Source organism: Tachysurus vachellii, chromosome 6 (genome assembly GCF_030014155.1).
Source record: "Tachysurus vachellii isolate PV-2020 chromosome 6, HZAU_Pvac_v1, whole genome shotgun sequence".
NCBI classification, from domain to species: domain Eukaryota; kingdom Metazoa; phylum Chordata; class Actinopteri; order Siluriformes; family Bagridae; genus Tachysurus; species Tachysurus vachellii.
In genome coordinates, this window is record NC_083465.1 from 25,789,264 (window position 1) to 25,811,489 (window position 22,226).

At 36.9% G+C, this 22,226-nt stretch overlaps 1 protein-coding gene across 2 annotated transcripts; it reads right to left on the reverse strand.

Moving 5' to 3' along the window:
* Positions 1–5,884: 5,884 nt before the first annotated feature.
* LOC132847635 (von Willebrand factor A domain-containing protein 7-like) lies at positions 5,885–15,060 on the reverse strand. 2 transcript variants are annotated; one of them, XM_060873110.1, is made up of 16 exons: positions 14,953–15,060; positions 14,585–14,793; positions 14,222–14,494; positions 13,967–14,060; positions 12,483–12,596; positions 12,035–12,215; positions 11,636–11,805; positions 10,752–10,864; positions 9,538–9,654; positions 9,141–9,350; positions 8,309–8,441; positions 8,039–8,191; positions 7,832–7,924; positions 7,486–7,754; positions 6,635–6,928; positions 5,885–6,545 (listed from the first exon to the last, which is right to left on the reverse strand). In XM_060873110.1, the coding sequence occupies exons 2-16, from the start codon at positions 14,786–14,788 to the stop codon at positions 6,168–6,170; spliced, it is 2,796 nt and encodes a 931-aa protein (XP_060729093.1). In that variant the 5' UTR covers positions 14,789–14,793; positions 14,953–15,060; the 3' UTR covers positions 5,885–6,167. The 2 variants fall into 2 exon arrangements, with proteins under 2 accessions (XP_060729093.1, XP_060729094.1); XM_060873111.1 differs by having other exon boundaries at positions 14,585–14,810; positions 14,953–15,008.
* Positions 15,061–22,226: the final 7,166 nt, after the last annotated feature.

Consider the following 22,226-nt stretch of genomic DNA (forward strand, 5'->3'; position numbering starts at 1 on the left):
GTTGCTGCAAGAATTTAGTCCATAAGGGACAGCGCAGAGGACATGTCGTAGATTTGTTTGACATTGTAACACCAAACTATCTGTGGCATGTCGATGCTTACGATAAACTAAAGCCATTTGGTTTCGCCAAATCAGGATGCATTTTTTGAGACGTGTCTTGTGGCTTATTTGTAGACCAACTAACAATAATCCTGCTGATATTGCAGACCTAAAAGAAGAAGAAGGTCAAATGATGCAATGCATTTAACACTGGACCTGTCAGGCAGAACAAAGTATAATGAATTAGTATATTTTGAGTTGGTGCCAAGTACTGTAAGAAGGAATAATTTTCAATGAACATTATGACTGGAGAGATTTAAATGTCAGAGTTGAAAATGGTAATTACAGGATAATGGCTCTAAAACTATGTATTTCTAATTTGCATTTAAGATGTATATTATTAACACATTTAAATGACAGTTTGGGTATTTTTAAGTTAGATTGACATTTTGACATTTCTACAATTGAGTCTATTAGTAAAAAGTATTGGGGGCACGGTGGCTTAGTGGTTAGCACGTTCGCCTCATACCTCCAGGGTTGGGGGTTCGATTCCCGCCTCCGCCTTGTGTGTGTGGAGTTTGCATGTTCTGGGTACTCCGGTTTCCTCCCCTGGTCCAAAGACATGCATGGTAGGTTGATTGGCATCTCTGGAAAATTGTCCGTAGTGCGTGAGTGAATGAGAGTGTGTGTGTGTGTGTGTGTGTGTGCCCTGTGATGTGTTGGCGCTCCGTCCAGGTTGTGTCCTGCCTTGACGCCTGAGATAGGCACAGGCTCCCCGTGACCCGAGGTAGTTCGGATAAGCGGTAGAGAGTGAGAGTAAAAAGTATTGAGAAAATTACTGCTGGTAAAAAAAAAAACAAAAAGCTAGCATTAAATGAGCTATATACTGTATGTAGCAGCTTACATCTGAAAAGTAATGCTGAAAAACATACATGAATATCTTTTCTAATTTAAAATCTTTAGCCTTCATTCCATTAGTTACCCTCCTTGTGTCACCTCCAACCAACTACACTTGACCACTTATATTCTGATATGGACCTTAAAGAATAAATTGACAATACATACATTTTGAATAGATGACAGAGATATGCAGAGAAGTTCAATATGGCACCTCATGGCAAAGAACTCCCTGAGGATCTGAACAAAATTTTTTTTGCTCCACATAAAGATGGTGTAGGCTATAAGAAGATTTCCAAGACCCTGAAACTGAGCTGCAGCATACTGCAGTTTAACAGATTCCACTCAGAACAGGCCTCGCCATGGTTGACCAAAGAAGTTGAGTGTGGTCAGCATCATATCCAGAGGTTGTGTTTGGGAAATAGACATATGAATGCTGCCAGCATTGGATTACTGGAACCATGTCCTGTGGTCTGATGAGACCAAGATAAGGTTATTTGGTTCAGATGTTGTCAAGTGTGTGTGGCAGCAATCAGGTGAGGAGTACAAAGACAAGTGTGTCTTCCCTACAGTCAAGCATGATGGTGGGAGTGTCATGGTCTGGGGCTGCATGAGTGCTGCCGGCACTGTGGAGCTACAGTTCATCGAGGAAACCATGAATGCCAACATGTACTGTGACATACTGAGGCAGAGCATGATCCCCTCCCTTCAGATACTGGGCTACAGGGCAGTATTCCAACATGATAAGAACCCCAAACACACCTCCAAGATGACCACTGCCTTGTTAAAAAAGCTGAGGGTAAAGCTGATGGACTTGCAAAGCATACCTAATGGACTTGCTCAGCACACCTGTCCCTTATGTGTTTAGTTGTCTTCCTTATTAATTCGTGCCCATATCCTTGTCTTTGTTTTGTCTTTGTATGGTCTTCGTGTGACTCAGTCTTGTTGAGTTTCAGTTTTGTTTGTGTTTTGTTTATGTTATGTTTAATAAATCTCTTTTTATTTAGCTATCCTGCATTTGGGTCTTTTATCCACAAAGACAACCCGGCCCCCTGACATTAATGGCTGTGTGTTTAGTTATTTTGAATGTACACTGTTTACACTGTCATACAAGCTGTACACTCACTACTTATACAAGATGTACACTCACTACTTTACATTGAAGCAAAGTGTCATTTCTTCAGTGTTGTCACATGAAAAGATATAATAAATTATTTACAAAAATGTGAGGGGTATACTCACTTCTGTGAGATACTGTATAAGCAAAAATAATATCACTATTTGTCTCTTGAATATACCTGATCTTTTGTGACAAGAGCAACCAGCGTTCCACCATCTTACCCATTTACCTGCATTTACATTAAGACATTAAGACATTAAGATCTTCTATGATTTTTTTCTTTAATTGCCTGTTTTTTAACCACTACAACATATAGTTGATCCTCATTCCTGGAGACAGGGGTGCTTGATTATCAATGCTGCTGCAACACTTCCAAACTAAGCATTATTTGAGTATTATTAAAAAAAAATAATAATTAGGTCATTAATAATTATGCATTTCCACAAACAAATCTGTTTGCTGAGCCATGGTTAGGTGGCAAGGGCCAGTGGTGGAAATAGTATTTTGCTGCAGCCATTCCAAGTAACATGACTCCTGATGGAATCATGTTACTTGGAATAGCTGCAGCAATCACCCTTGTGGCTTTTTAACACAGAATATAAGGTCTGTGGGTCACAATTGAACTATTTCCAATCTGTATGTTGGAATAGGAAAAACATCATTTGGCTTTGGATTTGACATATTTTGGCTACCCCAAATAAAGCGAAATGTGAAATTTGTCACAGAGTTCAAAAGATCTCAAATGCTCATAGTTCCATGCATTAATTGCTTTCCATCTTTGTTAATTGCCACAATCTGTTAATTTGTTTAAATTCAAGGAGGCCTAAGCATGAAGCAAGAAAGAATATCATATCAAGTCAATATTTAATTCCATCTAAAAAGACTGTTGATGCAACAAGAACTGTTGTCAGCTGAGGAGCTCTCAGGCACTGCTTATGTTGGACATTCTCAGGATAAGCTTGTCCATTTCAACTGAGGACCTAAAAACACCTTGTGTTCTAATGATAAGCCATAATTTTCTGATGCGTTACAGCCATTATAAGAGCTACATTTCTGAAGTTGAGAGCAGTATGAATTACCTTTTTTAAAACCTGTTTGCTTTGCCTTGTAGAGCATTGTCCAATGCTCAATGAATGGTGTTTTGGAACATAGTTTGACACAGTTATCTGACTGGATCATTGTCTGACCACTGTCTTGCTTGACACCAGAAATTTCCATGCTCATTATTTTAAATAAATGCTTTTGTGAGGAACCAGCAAAACATCTACTCAAATCTGATCTTCTTTTAAAAGAAAATGTATAAACATTTTATATACTGCACCATATTCTATTGGTATAATTATGTTAAAAATATTAAATGAAGAGTTTTGGACAACTCCTTTAAAATATTAAAGTAACACCATTTTGTGGAGTGGTTCCTACCAGCTTTTACAACTTATCGTGGGGAAAATCCTCAGTGCTACATGTTGGGGAAGTGTTGAATGGTTGGCAAGGAGGTGTGTCTGTGTACCTGGATTTCATGAAGCATTGTGAGTTTTCTACTGTAAATTTGACCTCTGCAAATGATCCAAAATGCAGCTGCACGACTTGTTTTCAATCTGACTGAGTTCTCAAATACCACCCTACTGCTGCAATTCGTCCACTGGCTTCTGGTAGCTGCATGCATAAGATTCAAAATACTGATGCTTGCCTACAAAGCCAAAAATGGACCAGCTCCTACTTACCTCGAAGCTAATATCACTCCTCGCACAGCACTTAGCTCTGTCAGATCTACCAGCACTGCTCAACTGTTCCAACCATCTTTCTGGGTAAGAGGTAGGTGATACAGCAAGACTCTTTTCCCAAAACAGAGTTTTAGGTTAATGGTATCCTAAGTCTATAACCTAGTGAACCAGTGTTAATGTATTCATCTATATGCTGCTCTGGATAAGGATGTCTGCCAAATGGCAATAATGTAAATGTAAATATAGACAAACCAATGCTATGAAACTCTTTTCTGTTGTTTGGTAGGACTCTGTAAAAAAAACTCAGTATAAACAGACTGATGTCTTCAATAAAATTTGCTCCTGTATGATACAATTGTCACATTGAACAGAGAAACATGGCGTGTAATTCAGTAAATTCTGGTGTGCTTAATGTTACACCAATGCCCACAATCATGTCCCGTGCAAGAATAAATACTTTACTCTGTGTGAGCATTCAACAATGACGTATAAATTAGCCCTGACTTAAGTTGCAGGAAGCAGCATAACCTATTTGCAAAAGAAAAGAAAATGCATCACTCCTTAACTAAGAAAAATTGTACAAAGGAAAGGTTCTCTGTTACAGCCACATTCATGCCAGAGGGAATAATCACCAGTTATCACTTCTGTGTTCATGAACATTTAAGCTGCTTCGTCACCACAGCAGAATGCACTTTATTCACTTTATACAAAGTCGTTATTATTACCTCTGTGTGCCATACCCTGTAGTGTTTTACTGCTACGTTTCTGGTTAATCGAGTTTTAAATATTGTGTCTTTGATTTAGTTGCTCCTCAGACTGTCACTTCCTGGTTTGTCTGACTCTTCTGCCTGTCCTGTTGACCATGCCTTTGTCTACTGTTTTGGATTTGTCTGTGATAATAAACTTCTGTGTATGGATTCATATGCAGCTTCCTCTTCTGCATCATTACAGAATACTTCACCCAGCATGAACACAGCAGATTTAACACAGTCACCAAGGAGAGGTGTTTGTAGCCTATTTAAAACAACTCATAGGGCTTCCATTGGGAGTCTGGAGTCTGGTCACTCAACCCATATCCCCAAGGACTACAGGGACAGGGACTTCTTTAGTAAGGAACGGGCCACCAAGCTCCCCCTGGACTATCCTTGGGAATGCACATTCACTTGTTCCCCAATGCTGTGCCACCATGTAGCAGTTTCCCAGAATCAATCCCAGAATCCCAAGCAATGGAGGACTACATCAAAGTATTGACTATTGAGGACTAAATGCAATCAGAGTAAGCACCCCTACACTCTGCCATTGGTCCCCCAGGCCCAGGAGCACTTCTGTGAGGCATGAATCTTCACCAAGTTGGACCTCAGAAGCATGTACAATCTTATTTATATGTGAGGGGGTCAAATGAAAGACAGCATTCCTTACAGCACTGTGCGCATTACGAATATCTAGTTATGCCATATGGGCTAGCAAACACTCCAGCGGTGTTCCAGTCTTTCATCAATGAGGTGTTCAGGCATATAATCAACCATTTTTTAATTGCCTGCATGGAAAATTACGATTTGTCTGTGATAATAAACGTTGCATATGGATTCACACACAGCTGCATTTGCTGCATCATTACATCCTCTCTCTAATTTTATTTAATATAACATTTTCTCTCTTCTTCATTATACTCACTTTTTTGCATTGGGTCATTAATCACAAGTGTTTCACTCTTTCATCGTGTAGCTGCTGTTGATACGATATTGGTTTTTTTTTTAGTTGCCTTCCATAGCCTAATGTGAATGTTTATGCTCTGTTTATGCTATGTTTATGCTCCATAGCCTTGTTTTTAGTGTTTATATTTCTTGTTACTTTGGACTGTGGTTTGTTTAGTTTATCCATTCTATACTGCGGAGATAAAGACTTACAATTGCACTGGCCTTCGCTTCTATTAGTGTGATGTTTTTTGGTTAATCTTTGTAGTAAGTAATCAAAAGTCCTCCCAAGTTGTGTAAGATTCAACACACCCTGAAAAATAGTATAGAAACCTCTTCACATGTAACCAAAATATTGGTTGGTTGATCTGGAATTACTGTATATATACAAAAAACATTGAAAAAATGTATAATTACACACAATCCCCTTTTTATTTAAATAAACAGTTATGTAACATCCTACAACAAACAAATGCTAGCACTTACTGAAACAAAAAAAAGAATGTTTATCCCTTATAAAACTACATACTAGATAGATAAGTGAAATAATAATAGTAAAAGCCTTATAAACTTTTGCTGCATGTATGCATATTATACTGTAATAGTGAAGGATTTCCTTCTAGTTACTTACTTTTTATGCTGCTATTATTCTATTTCAGATACATTTACATATTCTTCTTAGTGCTGCAATAATCAGTAAATTGAGATTCCTATATTAAACAAAAGACAGACTAGTAAAAACAATCTAAGTTCTGCACCATGAATGAGGAGGCTTGGTGCAGCTTTAGATTTGAAGCAGGTGGCAACATTTCCCACTGTATCCACAGCAACAAGTTCCAAAACTCTGTAACAGCAAGATGAGCTATAGTCTACCATAGTGACATTCATGCCTGTGGCACTGAGCACACTGGTGGTGTGAAGTGTGCCGTTTCCCTTGAGGACTCTCACACTCTGGATTCCTGACACATCAGTCACATTGGCAGTGAAGGACCATGAAGAGAAGCTGCAGTTGCCTGAGCAGTTAGCATTTACATTAACTGCGGCACATACTGGAGGAATAATATCTTTAACCTTAACAGAGTAGAAAAAGAGTCTGTCAGTATATATATACGTATAAAAATATCAATTCCAGCATATACTTCATAATTGGCAATAATTACCGGAGCAATGACAGAAAGACGCAGCACAACATAGTTGAAGTCGCTTGCATTTGGTGCTTCGGCTGCAATTGTCACAGTGACATCAGTTCCAGAGGGAGTATTTTCAGGAACAGATAGAGTTACTGTGCCACTCGCACTGACCCCACTCACAAGAGTGATAGATGAGTTATAGTGAGTGTCAAAATTGCGATCATTGCTGACGCTGATATTAAAGATTCCTCCAGTGCCACTGGTTGCAACTTTGAAAGGCAGAATGAATTGTGTTCCTGGTTGCATTGTTCCAACTGGTTGAGTCTGCAATCATATGAAAAAGAAAGTAAATAAATCCACTTTGCCAAATAATGAAGGAACATACTTAAAAATTATTTTCTTCTTCTTCTTCTTCTTCTTCTCCATTTTTCTTTTTATTAATATTATTGCTCAAACACAGACGTTGCAGTGTGACTTTATAGTAATTGTATGTTTTCTTCTTTTTAGTATTATTATACTTTGATATAGGAACAGTAAACTTATTTAGAAAAACAATCTGTGTTTGTTATGAAGTTTGGCGATGACTAGTGGTTAGTTAAGCATTGTAAGAGTGGCTATTAGGATCTTGGTCAGTTCCCTGGCCAAGGCCCCTTTAGCAAAGTTACAGCTAGCTGTAAGAAAATCATGACGCTTTCAACCATCTTACATTTTACAATGATAGATTGCCAACTCCAGGACCTGAGATTGTCAAAGCCAAGTGACTGAATACTTATATGAATGAGACACATATCAGTAAGTGAATAATAAAAAAAAACTTTGTAATTATAGATTATTGTGCCTAGTTAAATGCAGATTTTGAACTTTTTTGGATTCAAACTTACAGTTATGTTCACACTTGATGTCTGGAATTGAGTTGGTGACTGTCTCTGAAAGGTGTTATCTGAAGATCGAGAGGGACTGAGCTGTCCAACCACATGAACAGTGAACTTTCCTGCTGGGATGCTGTTGAAGGTCAGCATGTACTGCCCACTAGCTACCAATTCTAGTATCCCGTTAAAAGAATTTGAAGTTGAAGTTTCTATCAGAGACACCTCTGTAGGCTGTATGGTATCCCCACCGACCATGGTCATCAACAGGGTGACATTGTTGTCTAAATGAAGGGAAAATAGAGAAGAATTTTTAGTTCAGATTTAATTGATTATCACCATTGAGGAGTTGTTCACTTACTTGCTAAAGGCCTGCTGTTTAATGCAACATAGCTTGCATGAAGCCCTTGTGAAAATTCTACAAAGTCAAAGAGGAAGTCAACCTCGCTTTGACCTGAAACATAGTGAAATAATTACAATGTCTGAGCGTTTTCAGAACCATTAACCACATTTTTAAGTCAGTTATTTATGCACAACTGATCAGGAGATATCAACAAATGAGTATTACCAACAACTCTGATGCTGTAGGGTTGTGTTGATTTAATGTCAAAAACCCACCATCCAGTCTGATCTGCAATATTTGGTTGCACTGTGTGAAAGTTACCAACTTTCTGAATAATCCCCAAAGCCCCATTCAGTTCAGTGCTGCTCTGTGAGACTCCTGGGTTTGAAAATTACATGGTTATAAAAGTGCCTTATAGTATTGTGATATAATTCATGAGTTTTTAAGTACCATATCAGAATAAATATTTAATGATTCATTTCACATACTACACACCTGAGGGACTAGTGATGGTGTAATCTGGAGAGTTCCCTGTTATGTAAATGATCAGGTTTTGCACAGATGTGTCCACAAGTGCTGACAATTTTTCAGCTTTTGCTGGGTTTCTTACAGCCTGGAAAAGCGTGACCTGAAGAAGAAACAACGTTAGTTATATGTCATGTATTTAAATTGGGAAGAATTCTGTTGTATGTATCGTTTACAATGTCCCTAATACTACAACAAATTGAGTTCATAAATCTTACATCTACAATCATACATCTTTCTGTTTAATGAGTTTAAAATAATAATTATTATTATTTTCTAATGCTTTTGTTGACAATATTTACCTGATATTTTTTTAAATGTTCTGCTCTTAATTTAAAGATGTTAATACTTTATTTATTTTTTAGTGTTGCTCATTAGTCAAAACTAATATGAAATAGTTTAGTTAAAATAAAAAAAGGCTTTTATTCCTACTATTTCAGAGTCATATATATGTTCAATCAGGTGATCTAGGCCTTAAAAGACTTCCAAGTATGGCTCCAGCCTGGTTGGAACAGAACAAGACCAGCCCTTTTGATGTTTACTAATTAATTCATGCTTGATTTATTAAAGTTGGCAGAGTGAGATGTAAAAGTAAATATAACAAGAGCAAAATAATTAAAAAATTATTATTATAGAATAATTTGTTTATTCATATAAATTAAGTGCTATATCCTTGTTAGGATCAGAGTGGATCTAAAACCAGGAATATACTCTAAATTGAATGAGAGTCAAAAGCTTGGTTATAATGCAACTAAGATTTATAAGTAGTATTATACTATTATCAAAGTATAATTTTAATTACCAGTGTAGATCTGGATGTAACTGCAATAATGTCAGTAGCTTGGGACAGAGTATCTTTGGTGACCTCAATAGCGCTGCCCCCAGAGGCCTGAGCCAGGTCCTGGTAGACTTGTGAATTGAACAGCTGAGGGGAGACTAGTTGCTGGCCATCTGCTCGGCCAGCACTCCTGCGACGCCGAGAACTAATGGTGTTAGTCAGCATGAAAGTCACCTTCAGTTTGGGAATAAAAGAAGATTTAATCAGGATTTTGCCAATTTTGCATATTATCTCATGTTTATGTAAATGAGTCACAATAAATACAAAACGAAGAATAAATTATCGGTAGATAATTCTAAAAAAACTCAAAATAATAGCAAGATTATTTGACTTGTATATATGAAGGTTTGCATGTACTCACTACAGACTTTGTTCTTTCAATCAATGCTTGCACAGTGTTTTTTAACCATTTATCTTTTGCATCAGCATCAGTGAAAACAAAAATCTGTGTTTGTGCTGGAGATCCAGTGAGGGCAAGCTGCAACAAAAAGTATGAAACAAATGTTACTTATATACTTGTGATTTATTAAGGCTTTCTAAATCTTACTAAAAAGGTATTAGGTAGAAGGCCAGCTTGGAACAGGAATTTTGACTGGGTGAATGACTTACTTACTAACTAAATGACTACCTGGCTGAATGTAGACTTGAGTAACTTACTGGCAAACTGAGTGACTAAAACTGACAAAAGTAACTGCCTAATCGGCTGTATGACATATTGACTAATAAATGACTCTCACTAACCAAATGACTGTAACGTAGGTTTTGTGTTTTGTTTCGCATTGTGGTTTTTATGTCTTTTATTTTGTAGCCTTTTTCTTACCTCTTGTGTCGTAAAGGCTTAATCTTTTAACACATGTGACAAACAACCAACCTTGCTATGGATCTAGCGGTGAGGATTTTACACCTTCATCAGTGGATTTGGCCTATAGAGGACTTTGTGGAGGGATTTTGTCGCTGCTAATCGGCAAATGTGGCATGGCCCAGATCCTCCAGTGCTCCATAATCTGGGACCACCACTGCACCAGGACCTTCTGCTCCACTGCTTAGGTCTGCAAATGCTTCATGGCCCAGGTCCTTCATCACACCAGAACCTACTGCTTCATGATCCATTTCTGCCACAGTTCCACATCCCAGATCTACCATTGCCCCATGGTCCACGTCGACCACTGCTCCATCACCTAGGACTAACACTACTGCATGGCTCAGGCCCACCATTGCACAATTAGCCAGCTCCAGTCCCAGTTCAAGGGCCTGGCCCTCCACCCCACCCCTAAGACTGCCTCCATCTTTACACCACCCTGCTGGACTTTTTTGTTTTGGGTGGGTATTTCTTTAGGGCATCAGGAGCCACCCTTAGAGGGATTAGGTTTTAAGTTTTTGTCTTGCCTTTTGGTTTTAATGTCTTTTATTTTGTAACCTTTATTTTCTTAACTTTTGTGTCTTGATTCCCTTCTCTCATGTTATCTTGCTTTGTGAATGTCTCATGTTGTGATTGGTTATTGTTCCTTGTGTGTTTGTGACCCTGAGTGTTTTTGGCGGTTGTTGTCCGTTATAGAAATTATGCCCGTGTCCTACCTGGAGTCCTGAGAGACTCATTTCTGGAGAATCTCCTCCATTACCAACTGTAAGTGCATTGAGTTGCTGTTTAAACTCATCAGGATCATTTGTTCGTATAAGTGGGCCATAATCTGAAATAAATTGTAAGAACAGAAGAAATAAGTTAATTTATTTATCAGCCCACAATACTTATGTAAGATAAGTCAAACAACATTCGTCATAATGTTTTTAACAATTTGCACTTCTGTCAATTTCTGATATTGGAAACTTTATGTTGGGGCTCATTTTCTTATTTAGATGAAATGGAGTGGTTTATTTCACTTGAGCTGATGAATTCTCAGTTCTGACTAATTTCCTACAGTATAACACCAGTTTTAACTGCAGTGATAGTGGTGATGCTTTATCCAGCTGCAGGTTATTTGAGAACTATGTTCATTGATGGAATTACAGTTAACAAAATATTGTATTTGGACATTTGGACAAAAAAAAACCCCAGAACTGAATAAAAATGTAACTGGCTTCTACATTTAAATCAAAATTAAATCATATCTCCTCTTTAGATGCATTTAAGCAAGACCCAGACCCTCTTTATTATCTACTCTATCTAATGATTTCTACCAGTTGGGAGTGCTTGCTTTATATTTCAGTTAAGCATTTGCTTATTTTTTTCAATATTTGGGTTTTACAGGGTTAAGAGGGATGTTATTAATGTCTTGTGGTTATGAGAAGTTGGTTTCATCATATTTGTGTTTTCAATACCTACACACATATCAAATACAGCTACAATCATTCCCTGACCAGTCTCCCTACTTTCTCTTTGTTGAAGCTAATAAACACTATACTATATATATTGTACTATTTAGAAATGTATAACAATGCTGCATTGTAGAAATAAAGCTTACCAGGGTCATTGAATGGCACCAGGATGTATTCTGAACTTTGAGATGCAGTGCCTGTGTTACTGTCAATGATAGATGAAGTAATTCTCCTGACTTCGTTAATGTCATCAGACATGCTGCTAGTGGTGTCGATAACAAAACAAAGCACCGATGTCTGGCTGAGTCCCAACATTCTGAGAGATAAGAGCAAGAGAAGTGAAATACTTAATTTTGGCATTACTGAGCAGATAAACCTGTAGAGGCAATGGAAATGTGAAGATGGAAAACATAACTCAAGGAAGTCAATGGATATGGCACACCTACTATCAATAATAGCAGTAACAGAAGTGGGTGTATGTGGTTGTTATTTTTTATAACACTGCTTAAATCCAATTTTATACATTGAAAGACTTTCTCTGATACCTAAGAAACTCAGAATCTCCAACTGCTGCTCTTATGTCCTGCAGTAGTTCTCTGGTAGCAGCAGTGGCTACTGATGCTGCTGCTTCATGTAGAGGACCATGACTGGAGGTTGTACTATCCTTATTTATGCCACCTTGCCCTTGAGTTGTTAGATCACCTGCTCCTCCATGACTACACTTTCCTTAAGACAAAATGAAACATGTGAAGATAAAAAAGATTCGATTTTTTTGTCCCAGTCGACAAAATTAGTACAAACATTTATTTTAAATGATTTTATTTTTAATACTTTAAAATTATTTCAGAAGGAAAGTATGAATACAATATGAATACAACCACACACACACACACACACACACACACACACACACACACACACCACCACCGTTTTTTTTTTTTTTTTGTATTTTATCTAAAAAAAAAATGTATCTTTGATGTATCTTTGCATTACCTTGTGGTTTGTAATTTCCAAAGTATCCTGTTGTTAATTTCTGCTGTATAATGACATCATCTAAGATGTTTCCTAGGCAGTTGTCATCAGGACATTTCCTGCATGTTTCTGAATCTGCCAAACCAGTTAGGAAAACATTGTTGCATAAAAACATATCTTTCTCTGTTTTACTTTCACTATAACATGCCTATATATTATTTTGTTCACAACCTAGATTAGTTTCCACATAATGTGTTAAAATTCATCAAATTCATTAAACTTAGCCATGGATACACTGAACTAGATTTTTAATAGAAAGTTTCACACACCTATTTATACAGTAGGTAGAGAACAAACTACAGATTTGTAGGGTGTTTTTTCTGACCAAATATTTTTAGTTGTGTTAAATAGTTGTGTTATTTAATAATCAACCAACAAACAAAGGAATAAATCAAACATGTGGGGCATGGTGGCACATTTGACCTACACCACTGGGATTTAGGTTCAGTTTAGTTCTGCCTTGTGTTTGTGTGGAATTTTAGGGGAGTGGTTTCTCTATATTGTCTGTAGTTTGTGAAATGAGTGTGTCTTTGTGATTCAATTCAATTTATTTGTATAATGCTTTTAACAGTTCACATTGTCTCAAAGCAGCATTATATCAAAAAGTATTGATAAGTATATCAATATAAGTAAGTATTAATAAATAAGTATTTCACTCATTTAGGTGATACTGGAAAGTAAATAATGTAAATGTAAATAATGTCATTTCTATAATTGTGCAACCAAGAGCTCCTTAGGAACTACTGGGTCAGCTCAAACTCTAAGTTCACCATGGACCCAATGCTAATTCCTTCCTGCCAAAGTCTTCAAGTCAAAAAGGCACAGGTGATTATGCCTTGTGTCTCCTGTAATGTGTTAGCACCCTGTCCAGGAGCATGAAACCTAAATCTGAATCAATTATTATTATGGTCATTAAAAATATGATATTATGATTCTATTGCCTGTCCCAAACGTGGCCCTTAATTTAGTTAATAACATTTTAATTGTCTAACAGGTACTGTGGAGAAAACAATCTGAATTTTTCAACCATCATGAACTTTCAGTTTCTGATTAAAAGCTACTAGGCAGAGCAGGTGGAGGTTTAAGGTGGAGCATCAGATCATATTTTCCTTAACCATAGTATTACTTTTTTATTGATTCATCTACAGTAACCACTTTATCTTGTGCAGGGCTGCAGTTGATCTGGCACTTATCCTGGGAACACTAGAAGGAAGGCCGGAAGGCAAAGTCTCCCCTGAAGAGATAGCAGATTTTCAATAGAGTGTAAAACCTGGCATCTTCTTTTACACTAAGAACACCTGTCATTAATGTATAATTTACATTTTAAAAGACAATAAAACACACAAAACAAAACAGAAAGTATGTCAGTAGGAATGGAACAGAAAAAAAAACAAGTTAACACATCAGCAGAGACACACCTACATACCCAGAGGTAGATCATTTACCTGCTATGTTGTTAATTGGGATTTCTGGCTTAATCAGGTTGGAATATGGTTCTGTTTTTCCCATTTCAATCCAGTTACTATGACTATAGAAATCCTTAGAGAAAGACATGAACCAGGATCAGAATTACAACACAGTTGCTACACAGCTAAATTAAGCCTAATTGAAGCTTGAATGTTAAGCCTTTATTCTGCCTAATAACTAATGTACCATGAAACAAGGATATTTCTGTAGATATCAGTTATATGGTGTCATACCTGTAAAGTGTGTAGGATTTTACCAAGGGCTTCTCTGGCAGCTTGATAGTTCTGCTCCTTGACACTGTATTTGACAGCAAAACGTCCTTCAGTAATAAGTTCTCGTCCAGCCAAAATTTCCTCATTGTCAAAATGGTAAGGGGCATCAAAAAAATGCTTAACATCAACAAAAGCATTGTGATCATTAATGTTATTTATGCTGCTTTGAAAATCTTTGATTGACTCAGATGAGTAACAACTTCTTGCCACTGACCGCACTGTCAGTGTGCCTGGCTGCAAATTAAAGGCACAAAACAGTTACAATATAATAATGTTTTTTATTAGAAGTAAACTTTTTCAATAAATATAAAACATTTTATCCACCATATCGAAATTTCGTCCCTCCTGGATTGCTTGTGATCTGCAGATATTGGCTGTTGTCTGTAAAATCGCGTCACGAGTTATATCCTGATGCTTCTTAGACGATGTTATTAAAATCTTAAAGGTCAGAGTCTGACTTGTCATGAGGATCATTATAAGATTTAGATAGATAAAGGTCCGGATGAGCAGATTTGTGATGATCATCATCAAAGCTGTGAAGAAAAAAACCCTGGCATAAAAAAAACCCTAAAATGAACTTTATACAGTATGTTATTTATTTACATGCTATCTTTATATTTCTTTCTACATTTTTAATTAAATATATTAAGAAGCATTATAATGCATTATAATCAATGTCATATAGATCATACCTTAAAGCTTTAATCTATAGATGACTGTAGTGGATGTTTGCTCTTTAGTAGTTAAAATTCTTTGTTGCTTGTGCTTTTAAGCAACCATACAGGGTGTCAAATGAGTGTCTGATAGCCACACCTATTACCAGACATAGCATACATAGCAATATGATAACATCTGGGTAAATTCAAGAATGCATTATTTATTTACACATATTTTAATTTCACCCAAAAATGTTGCAGAATTCTTTCGTGAAAGTGAAGTGACATACAGCTAAGTATGGTGACCTATACTCAGAATTTGTTCTCTGCGTTTAACACATCCAAAGTGCACACACACAGCAATGAACACACACACACACCCGAAGCAGTGGGCAGCCATTTATGGAGCAGTTGGGGGCACCTCAGTCGTGGCCGGCACGAGACTCGAACCCCCAACTTTAGGGTTAGGAGTCAGACTCTCTATCCATTAGGCTACGATCTGCCCCAACAATCTCTATACTGAAATTAGTTTTTTTTGTATCTCAACCACAAGAAATATTAAAGTGGATCATTTACAACTGCATACAGTAAACAAACCAAAACCATAAGTACATTTCTAGTGAATGAGCAGGAAAAACAAGTAAATACAACTGAAGAGAAATACCTGTGGACTAAATACCTGTTCATTCATTCACTGAATCCTAAAAAAACTATTTTCACAGGCTGTTCCAAGCACCTAATATCCTGTTAAACCTGTTAAATCTCTTTTACAATTACAGCACTAGCATTGTACCCTCTTTCTGGGCACAAGACAATCAACCATAATTATAAAATCATTTTTAATTGAATATACATTTAGCCAGTAACTTCTGTACTGGTCCCCGAGCCTGGATAAATAGAAAGGGTTGCATTAGGAAGGGCATCCAGGATAAAACGTGCCAAATTTAAACATGCAAATCACTGGTAGGAATTCCATACCAGATCGGTCAAGGGTGACCTACATTGTGCCGGTGGAAATCGGACTACTGTTGGTCGAGAAAGTAGAAGAGGGAGAAGGATTCATAGAGAAGGAGAGAAGAAGAAAGGCAGGAGCATAGTTCTGAGAATAGGGACTCTTAACGTTGGTACAATGACATGGAAATGTAGAGAGCTGGCAGACATAATGGAGAGAGGAAATAAGATAGATGCAGCATGGGAGCTAACCGCTGTTTATAGACTTTACTTCAGCCTTCAACACAATCATCACTTAGCACCTGATTGAAAATCTGAGCCTGCTGTGCCTAAACACCTCTCTCTGCAATTGGATCCTAGACTTCCTAACTGGGAGTGTTCAGTTATTTTGGATCAGAAGCAGTGTCTCCAACACCACCACAGTGAGCACTGAGGTCCCTTAGTGCAGTTTGCTCAGTCCAGTGCTGTTTTTCTTTTTGCTGACCCATAACTGTGCAATAATACACAGCTCAAACCACATCAAGCTTGCTGATGACACGACCATGCTGTATCTGACCGCTGAGGACAGCTGGGAAGACCATCAGGGTCTCTCTTTCCTCCATCATTGACAATTACAAAATAAACTGCATGTGGATGATCCCACACACCCCTCACACACACTCTTCACCCTTCTTTAATCTGGAAAAATGTACTGAAGCATTCTGCCCCTTACAACCAGACTGTGCAAAAGTTTTTTTCCCTCATGCCATCAGACTTACGGGAATAGACTGGCACACACACATCCATACTCAAAAATACTTCTTTACACTCAGTCTGCAATCTTTGCACAAAATTTTTCAACATTCTTTGTTACAGCTCCAAACTGTAATTTTTGCACATGGTGCTATCTGTAATTTTTTCATGTTACTTCTAACATTTTTAAAAGCTGACAGCAAACTGTCCGCACAATCTGCTTGTATATGTCTTGTTATCTGTCTGTGGTGTATTGTATTGTCTTTTGTGTTTGCACAATCTTATGTCCTGCATGGTTTGCACAAGGCTGCACACATACACATTTTGTTTTAAATAGATGTTTATTTTCTTTTTAGTCTTTAGTGCTATTCTTTTGTTATTTTATGTAGTTGAGTGTTTTTAAGTAGCACAAGGGTCCTGGAGGAATGTTGTTTTATTTCACTCTTTTCTGTGGCAAAAAAGCATGTGCGCTTGGCCTTGAGAAACCTTCATTTATTGGGTACGGGTAGCTATAGGCACTGCAGTTTTTTATAACTGTAGACCAAGAAATAAATGTGAAATGTGCATACACATAAAGAAAAGTAGTCACCCCACAAAATAAAATTGTAGAGACAAACAGTTTTCAACATATACCTGATGTTGTTCTGTGTATTATGGACTCATTAATGTACTTTTGGATTTATCTTTAAATTGTCATTATCCTTGCCCCCTGTAGAAGGCGTCTAGCGCTTCTGAGAAACACAGGCTGCAGAGCTCAGGTCAGGTCAGAGTTCATTAAACATCGCCAAAGCTCGCAGCATAAACGTGTCTCTGTTATTTCTCTGCAGGTGAGCAAAAATATGGTTTGTCAATCACTTAAAATGACATTAAATGAGTCATGATGTTGTTATGCATGATAGTGCTGAGAAGTGCAATTACTTTGGTTTAAAAAAGTTATTTTGTTAGTTTTGTTAAATTCATGATTAAATTGTGTAATCCATGAACGGTTGTGCAAAGAAATAGCAAAAGATAAGCTAGTATGGACACAAAAGGAGTTCGTAAATGTGTTCAAAGAGTTTTATATATGGATTGTGAGTTCGAAAAGAATTATATGTGAGTTTAATGTGTATTTGGGTCAGAGCCAAAATGGCGGCGGCCGCCATGTGAAAAATAACGTGAAACAAAATGGTGTGTTTAAAGCCTGTTTAATGAAAAGAGGTAATAGGCACTTATGCTTTGTTCATGATTATGAGAACTGTGAATATGTGAGTAAAATAAATGGAAACAGTTGTGATTTAATTTACTATTTATAATGTGAATGTGGTGATGAATATTATATGATGTGATTATTTACATTTATTTAGAATACATGATGTAGTGTATTGTTCACATTGATACCCCATTGAGTGAAACTGGAACAAATATGGACTTTATTTGAAAAGAGAGAATTTATTTGAACATATGGACTTTTGAATACATAGTTGATTGGAAATTTATTTTCCTATTCTGTTACTATGTTCGTTTTCTAAAACTGAATAATTGTAATTCATGTTGACCTTATCTGAGAGAAAACTGGAGCGAGAAAGAGAGGAAAAATCTTTCCTTTTGTTCCGACTGCACCTACATTTCACAGCCAGGATTCCTCTACTCTTTCATTGTCACATTTCTCAACTGTAGCAGCAGAAGAGATCTTGCAACTCATCCAGTCTTCTAATTCTACCACCTGCCCACTGGACCCACTCCCTTCCAGTTTGCTCTAGACCATCTCACAATATCTTCTAAACTTTATCCCCATGATCATCAATGGATCCCTAACATCTGTGAAAAGTAAACTAAAACTCTTTGTGATTTGCACCTTGTCTTTCTTTGTCTTCCACTTCTGCTTCCAGGCATCAATTAATATTAATACAACCAAAATTCTGTAAATGTTAGGGCATTTTTTTAATTTAAATTAAATTGTAGTGGATGTTTAGACTGTAGTGGATGTTTGCTCTTTAGTAGTTAAAATTCCTTGTTGCTTGTGCTTTTTAGCAACCATACAGTTTGTCAAAAGAGTGTCTGAGAGCCACACCTATTACCAGACATAGCATACATAGCATTATGATAAAATCTTGACACTTGCATTATTTATTTATAAATATTTTAATTTCACACAATTTGTTAAATGTGTGATAAACTGCATGTTGCAGAATTCTCTGAACTGAAATAAGTTTTAGTTTTTTTTGTCTCTCAACCACAAGAAATATTAAAGTGGATCATGTACAACTGCATACAGTACACAGACCAAAACCGTAAGTACATTTCTAGTGAATGAGCAGGAAAAAAGTAAATACAACTACATAGAAATACCTGTGGACTAAATACCTGTTCATTTTTTCACTGAATCCTAAAAAATTACCCTCACAGGCTGTTCCAAGCACCTAATATTCTGTTAAACCTGTTAACTATATTTTACAATTACAGCACTAGCATAACCTCTTTCTGGGCACAAGACAATCCATAATAAAATCATTTTTAATTGAATATACATTTATCCAGTAAATTCTGTACTGGTCCAAAGCCTGGATAAACAGAAAGGGTTGTATTAGGCTGCGATGGGTTGGCACTCCATCCAGGGTGTATCCTGCCTTGATGCCCGATGATGCCTGAGATAGGCACAGGCTCCCCGTGACCCGAGGTAGTTCGGATAAGCGGTAGAAAATGAGTGAGTGAGTGAGTGAGTGAGAGGGTTGTATTAGGAAGGGCATCTGGCATAAAACGTGCCAAATTTAAGCATGCGAATCGCTGGTAGGAATTCCATACCCGATCGGTCAAGGGAAATTGGACTACTGTTGGTCGAGGAAGAAGAGGAGGGAGAAGGATTCATAGAGAAGGAGAAAGGCAGGAGTATAGGTCTGAGAAAAGGGACTCTTAACGTTGGTACAATGACATGGAAATGTAGAGAGCTGGCAGACATAATTAAGAGAAGAAAGATAGATATACTGTGTGTGCAGGAGACCAGATGGAAGGGGAGCAAAGTATCTAGTACTGGACTGGCATACAAACATTTATCCTGAAGGATGAGTGATCCTAAAGGATGAGTTTGTGAGGAATGTTTTAGAGGTGAAAAGAATGTCAGACAGGATCATCAGTTTGAAGTTAGAAATTGAAGGGGTGATGTTAAATTTTGTTTAAATTGTTTAATAATGTTACATTTTCAAACAAGGGTGATGTGCAGAGTTGTAGCAACTACAGAGGTATAATGTTGACAAGCCACACAATGAAGCTATGGGAAAGAATAGTGAAATCTAGGCTATGAAAGGAAGTGGATATTTATGGGTAGCAGAATGCTACTGATGCTCTGAGAATGTTAATGGAGAAGTACATAATTGGTCAAAATGGAGCTGCACTGCATATTTGTGGATCTAGAGAAAGCATATGACAGGGTACCAATAGAGGAGCTATGGTACCGTATGAGCATGTCAGGAGAGAAGCACGTCAGAGTAGTTCAGGATATGTATGGGATGTGTATGACAGCAGTGAGATGTGCTGTAGGTCAGACAGAAGAGTTCATGATGGAGGTGGAGCTACATCAAGGATCAGCTTTGAGTCCATTCTTGTTTAGTATAGTGATGGAAAGGTTGACAGATGAAGCCAGACAGGAACAATGATGTTTGCAGATGAAATTGTGATCTGTAGTGAGAGTAGAGCGCAGGTGGAGGGACACCTGGAAAGGTGGAGGTCTGCTCTGGAAAAAAGAGGAATAAAAGTCAGTCATATTAAGACAGAATGAATGAAGGGGAGATAAGTAGAACAGTAAGGTTACAGGGGGCTGAGGTCAAGAAGGTCCGAAAATTAAATCATATAGTCACATTGATCACACTTTAAAGCTTTATTCTCTTTGGATCTATGCTCTACTGTAGTAGTGAAAATTACTTTTGCTTTTGCCTTTTCTAATAGTTAAAAACGTCAAAAGAGTGCAAGAGAGCCACTCCCAAACATAACATGCCAAACATAGCATACATAACAATATGATAACAATGTGCATGGTGGTCATCTGGTGTTTTCTGCTTCTTTGTAAAATATATTTTTTTCCACTTGTTTTTTGGAGCATGGTTGTCGGAATTCCCTTGAAATTTGTTCACTATATTATAGACATACTGTATTTTAAGTGAGATTGGTCTATAAGAAGAAAAGTTTGTGAAGACAAAAAGATTGCCCATATAAATTTGGTCAACATTTAGGAACAATGATGCCGAAAAAAAATGTAAAACATGCAGTATACAGTACAATTCATTTTAATTTAACTTCATATTTGTAGTGCTTTATATTTAATATGCCCAATTTAAGAATATATTATTTGAACATAGTTATTTTCTTCTTTTTTTTCTTTGTACTACTCCTCCTACTATACTGCTACTACTACTACTTATAATACTTATAATACTTTCATACATACATAGGTTATAGTGTGTACTTTACAGACATTCCTGAATTGAAATGTTTTAATTCCTTTAAATTGCATTAAAAATGTTTTGAAATGTATTTATAAAAGAGTAATGTCTTTCCAATTAGATAGTATACAATAGCATACAAAAGCATTAACTGAAAGTACATCTGTAATGATGAAACAAGATAAACAGGTAAGAATCTGTAGAGAAATACTTGCAGTTCAGTTCTAGTTAAACCAGTTCTAGATATCCTTTTTTTTCACAGTTAGAACAGTACCATTGTACCTTATTTAAGAGTACATTTTTAAGTAAATAATCTTCATCTCAACAATTAGCAATACATTATTCACTTGTCTGAATAATGCATTGTGAAGTATTTGAATTTACTCTTGTATCTGACATGACCAAGCTTTTTATTTATGTGATATGTCTGATTTTGACTTTTCTTTCTCTGGTTTACCTGTATTTTAGAACTGCAAGTTTTCTTGTGATACTATACTTTGCCATAAGATAGATGCAGCATGGGAGCTAACCGCTGTTTATAGACTACACTTCAGCCTTCAACACAATCATCACTTAGCACCTGATTGAAAATCTGAGCCTGCTGTGCCTGAACACCTCTCTCTGCAATTGGATCCTAGACTTCCTGACTGGGAGAGTTCATTTTTCAACATTCTTTTTTTATAGCTCCAAACTGTAATTTTTGCACATAGTGCTGTCTGTAATTTTTTCATGCTACTTCTAACATTTTTAAAAGCTGACAGCAAACTGTTTGGCACAATCTGCTTGTATATGTCTTGTTATCTGTCTGTGGTGTATTGTATTGTCTTTTGTGTTTGCACAAGGCTGCACACATACACATTTTATTTTAAATAGATGTTTTTTCTTTTTACTCTTTAGTGCTAGTTTTTATTTTATTTTATGTAGTTGTGTGTCTTTATGTAGCACAAGGGTCCTGGAGGAATGTTGTTTTATTTTACTCTTTCCTGTGGCAAAAAAGCATGTGCGCTTGGCCCAGGGAAACCATCATTTATTGGGTACGATAGCTATAGGCACTGCATTTTTAAATTGTTGAATTTTCACGTTTGTTTTTATTCACCGCATGGAGAGCAGGAAGAACCAGGAAGTAACAGAACATCAGTGATACACTAAATGGCATAGTACAACAGTGACACCTATTGGTAAATTACTATATTACAACACTCCCACTTAATTTAC

Excerpts from the sequence above, each read along its gene's own strand:
- LOC132847635 (XM_060873110.1), bottom strand. The coding sequence starts at position 14,788 with ATGATGATCATCACAAATCTGCTCATCCGGACCTTTATCTATCTAAAT. Across the intron at positions 9,655-10,751 it reads TGAGTCTCTCAGGACTCCAG|CTTGCCCTCACTGGATCTCC; the intron begins GTAGGACACGGG and ends TTTTTGTTGCAG. Across the intron at positions 7,755-7,831 it reads AAACAGCAGGCCTTTAGCAA|ACAACAATGTCACCCTGTTG; the intron begins GTAAGTGAACAA and ends CCCTTCATTTAG.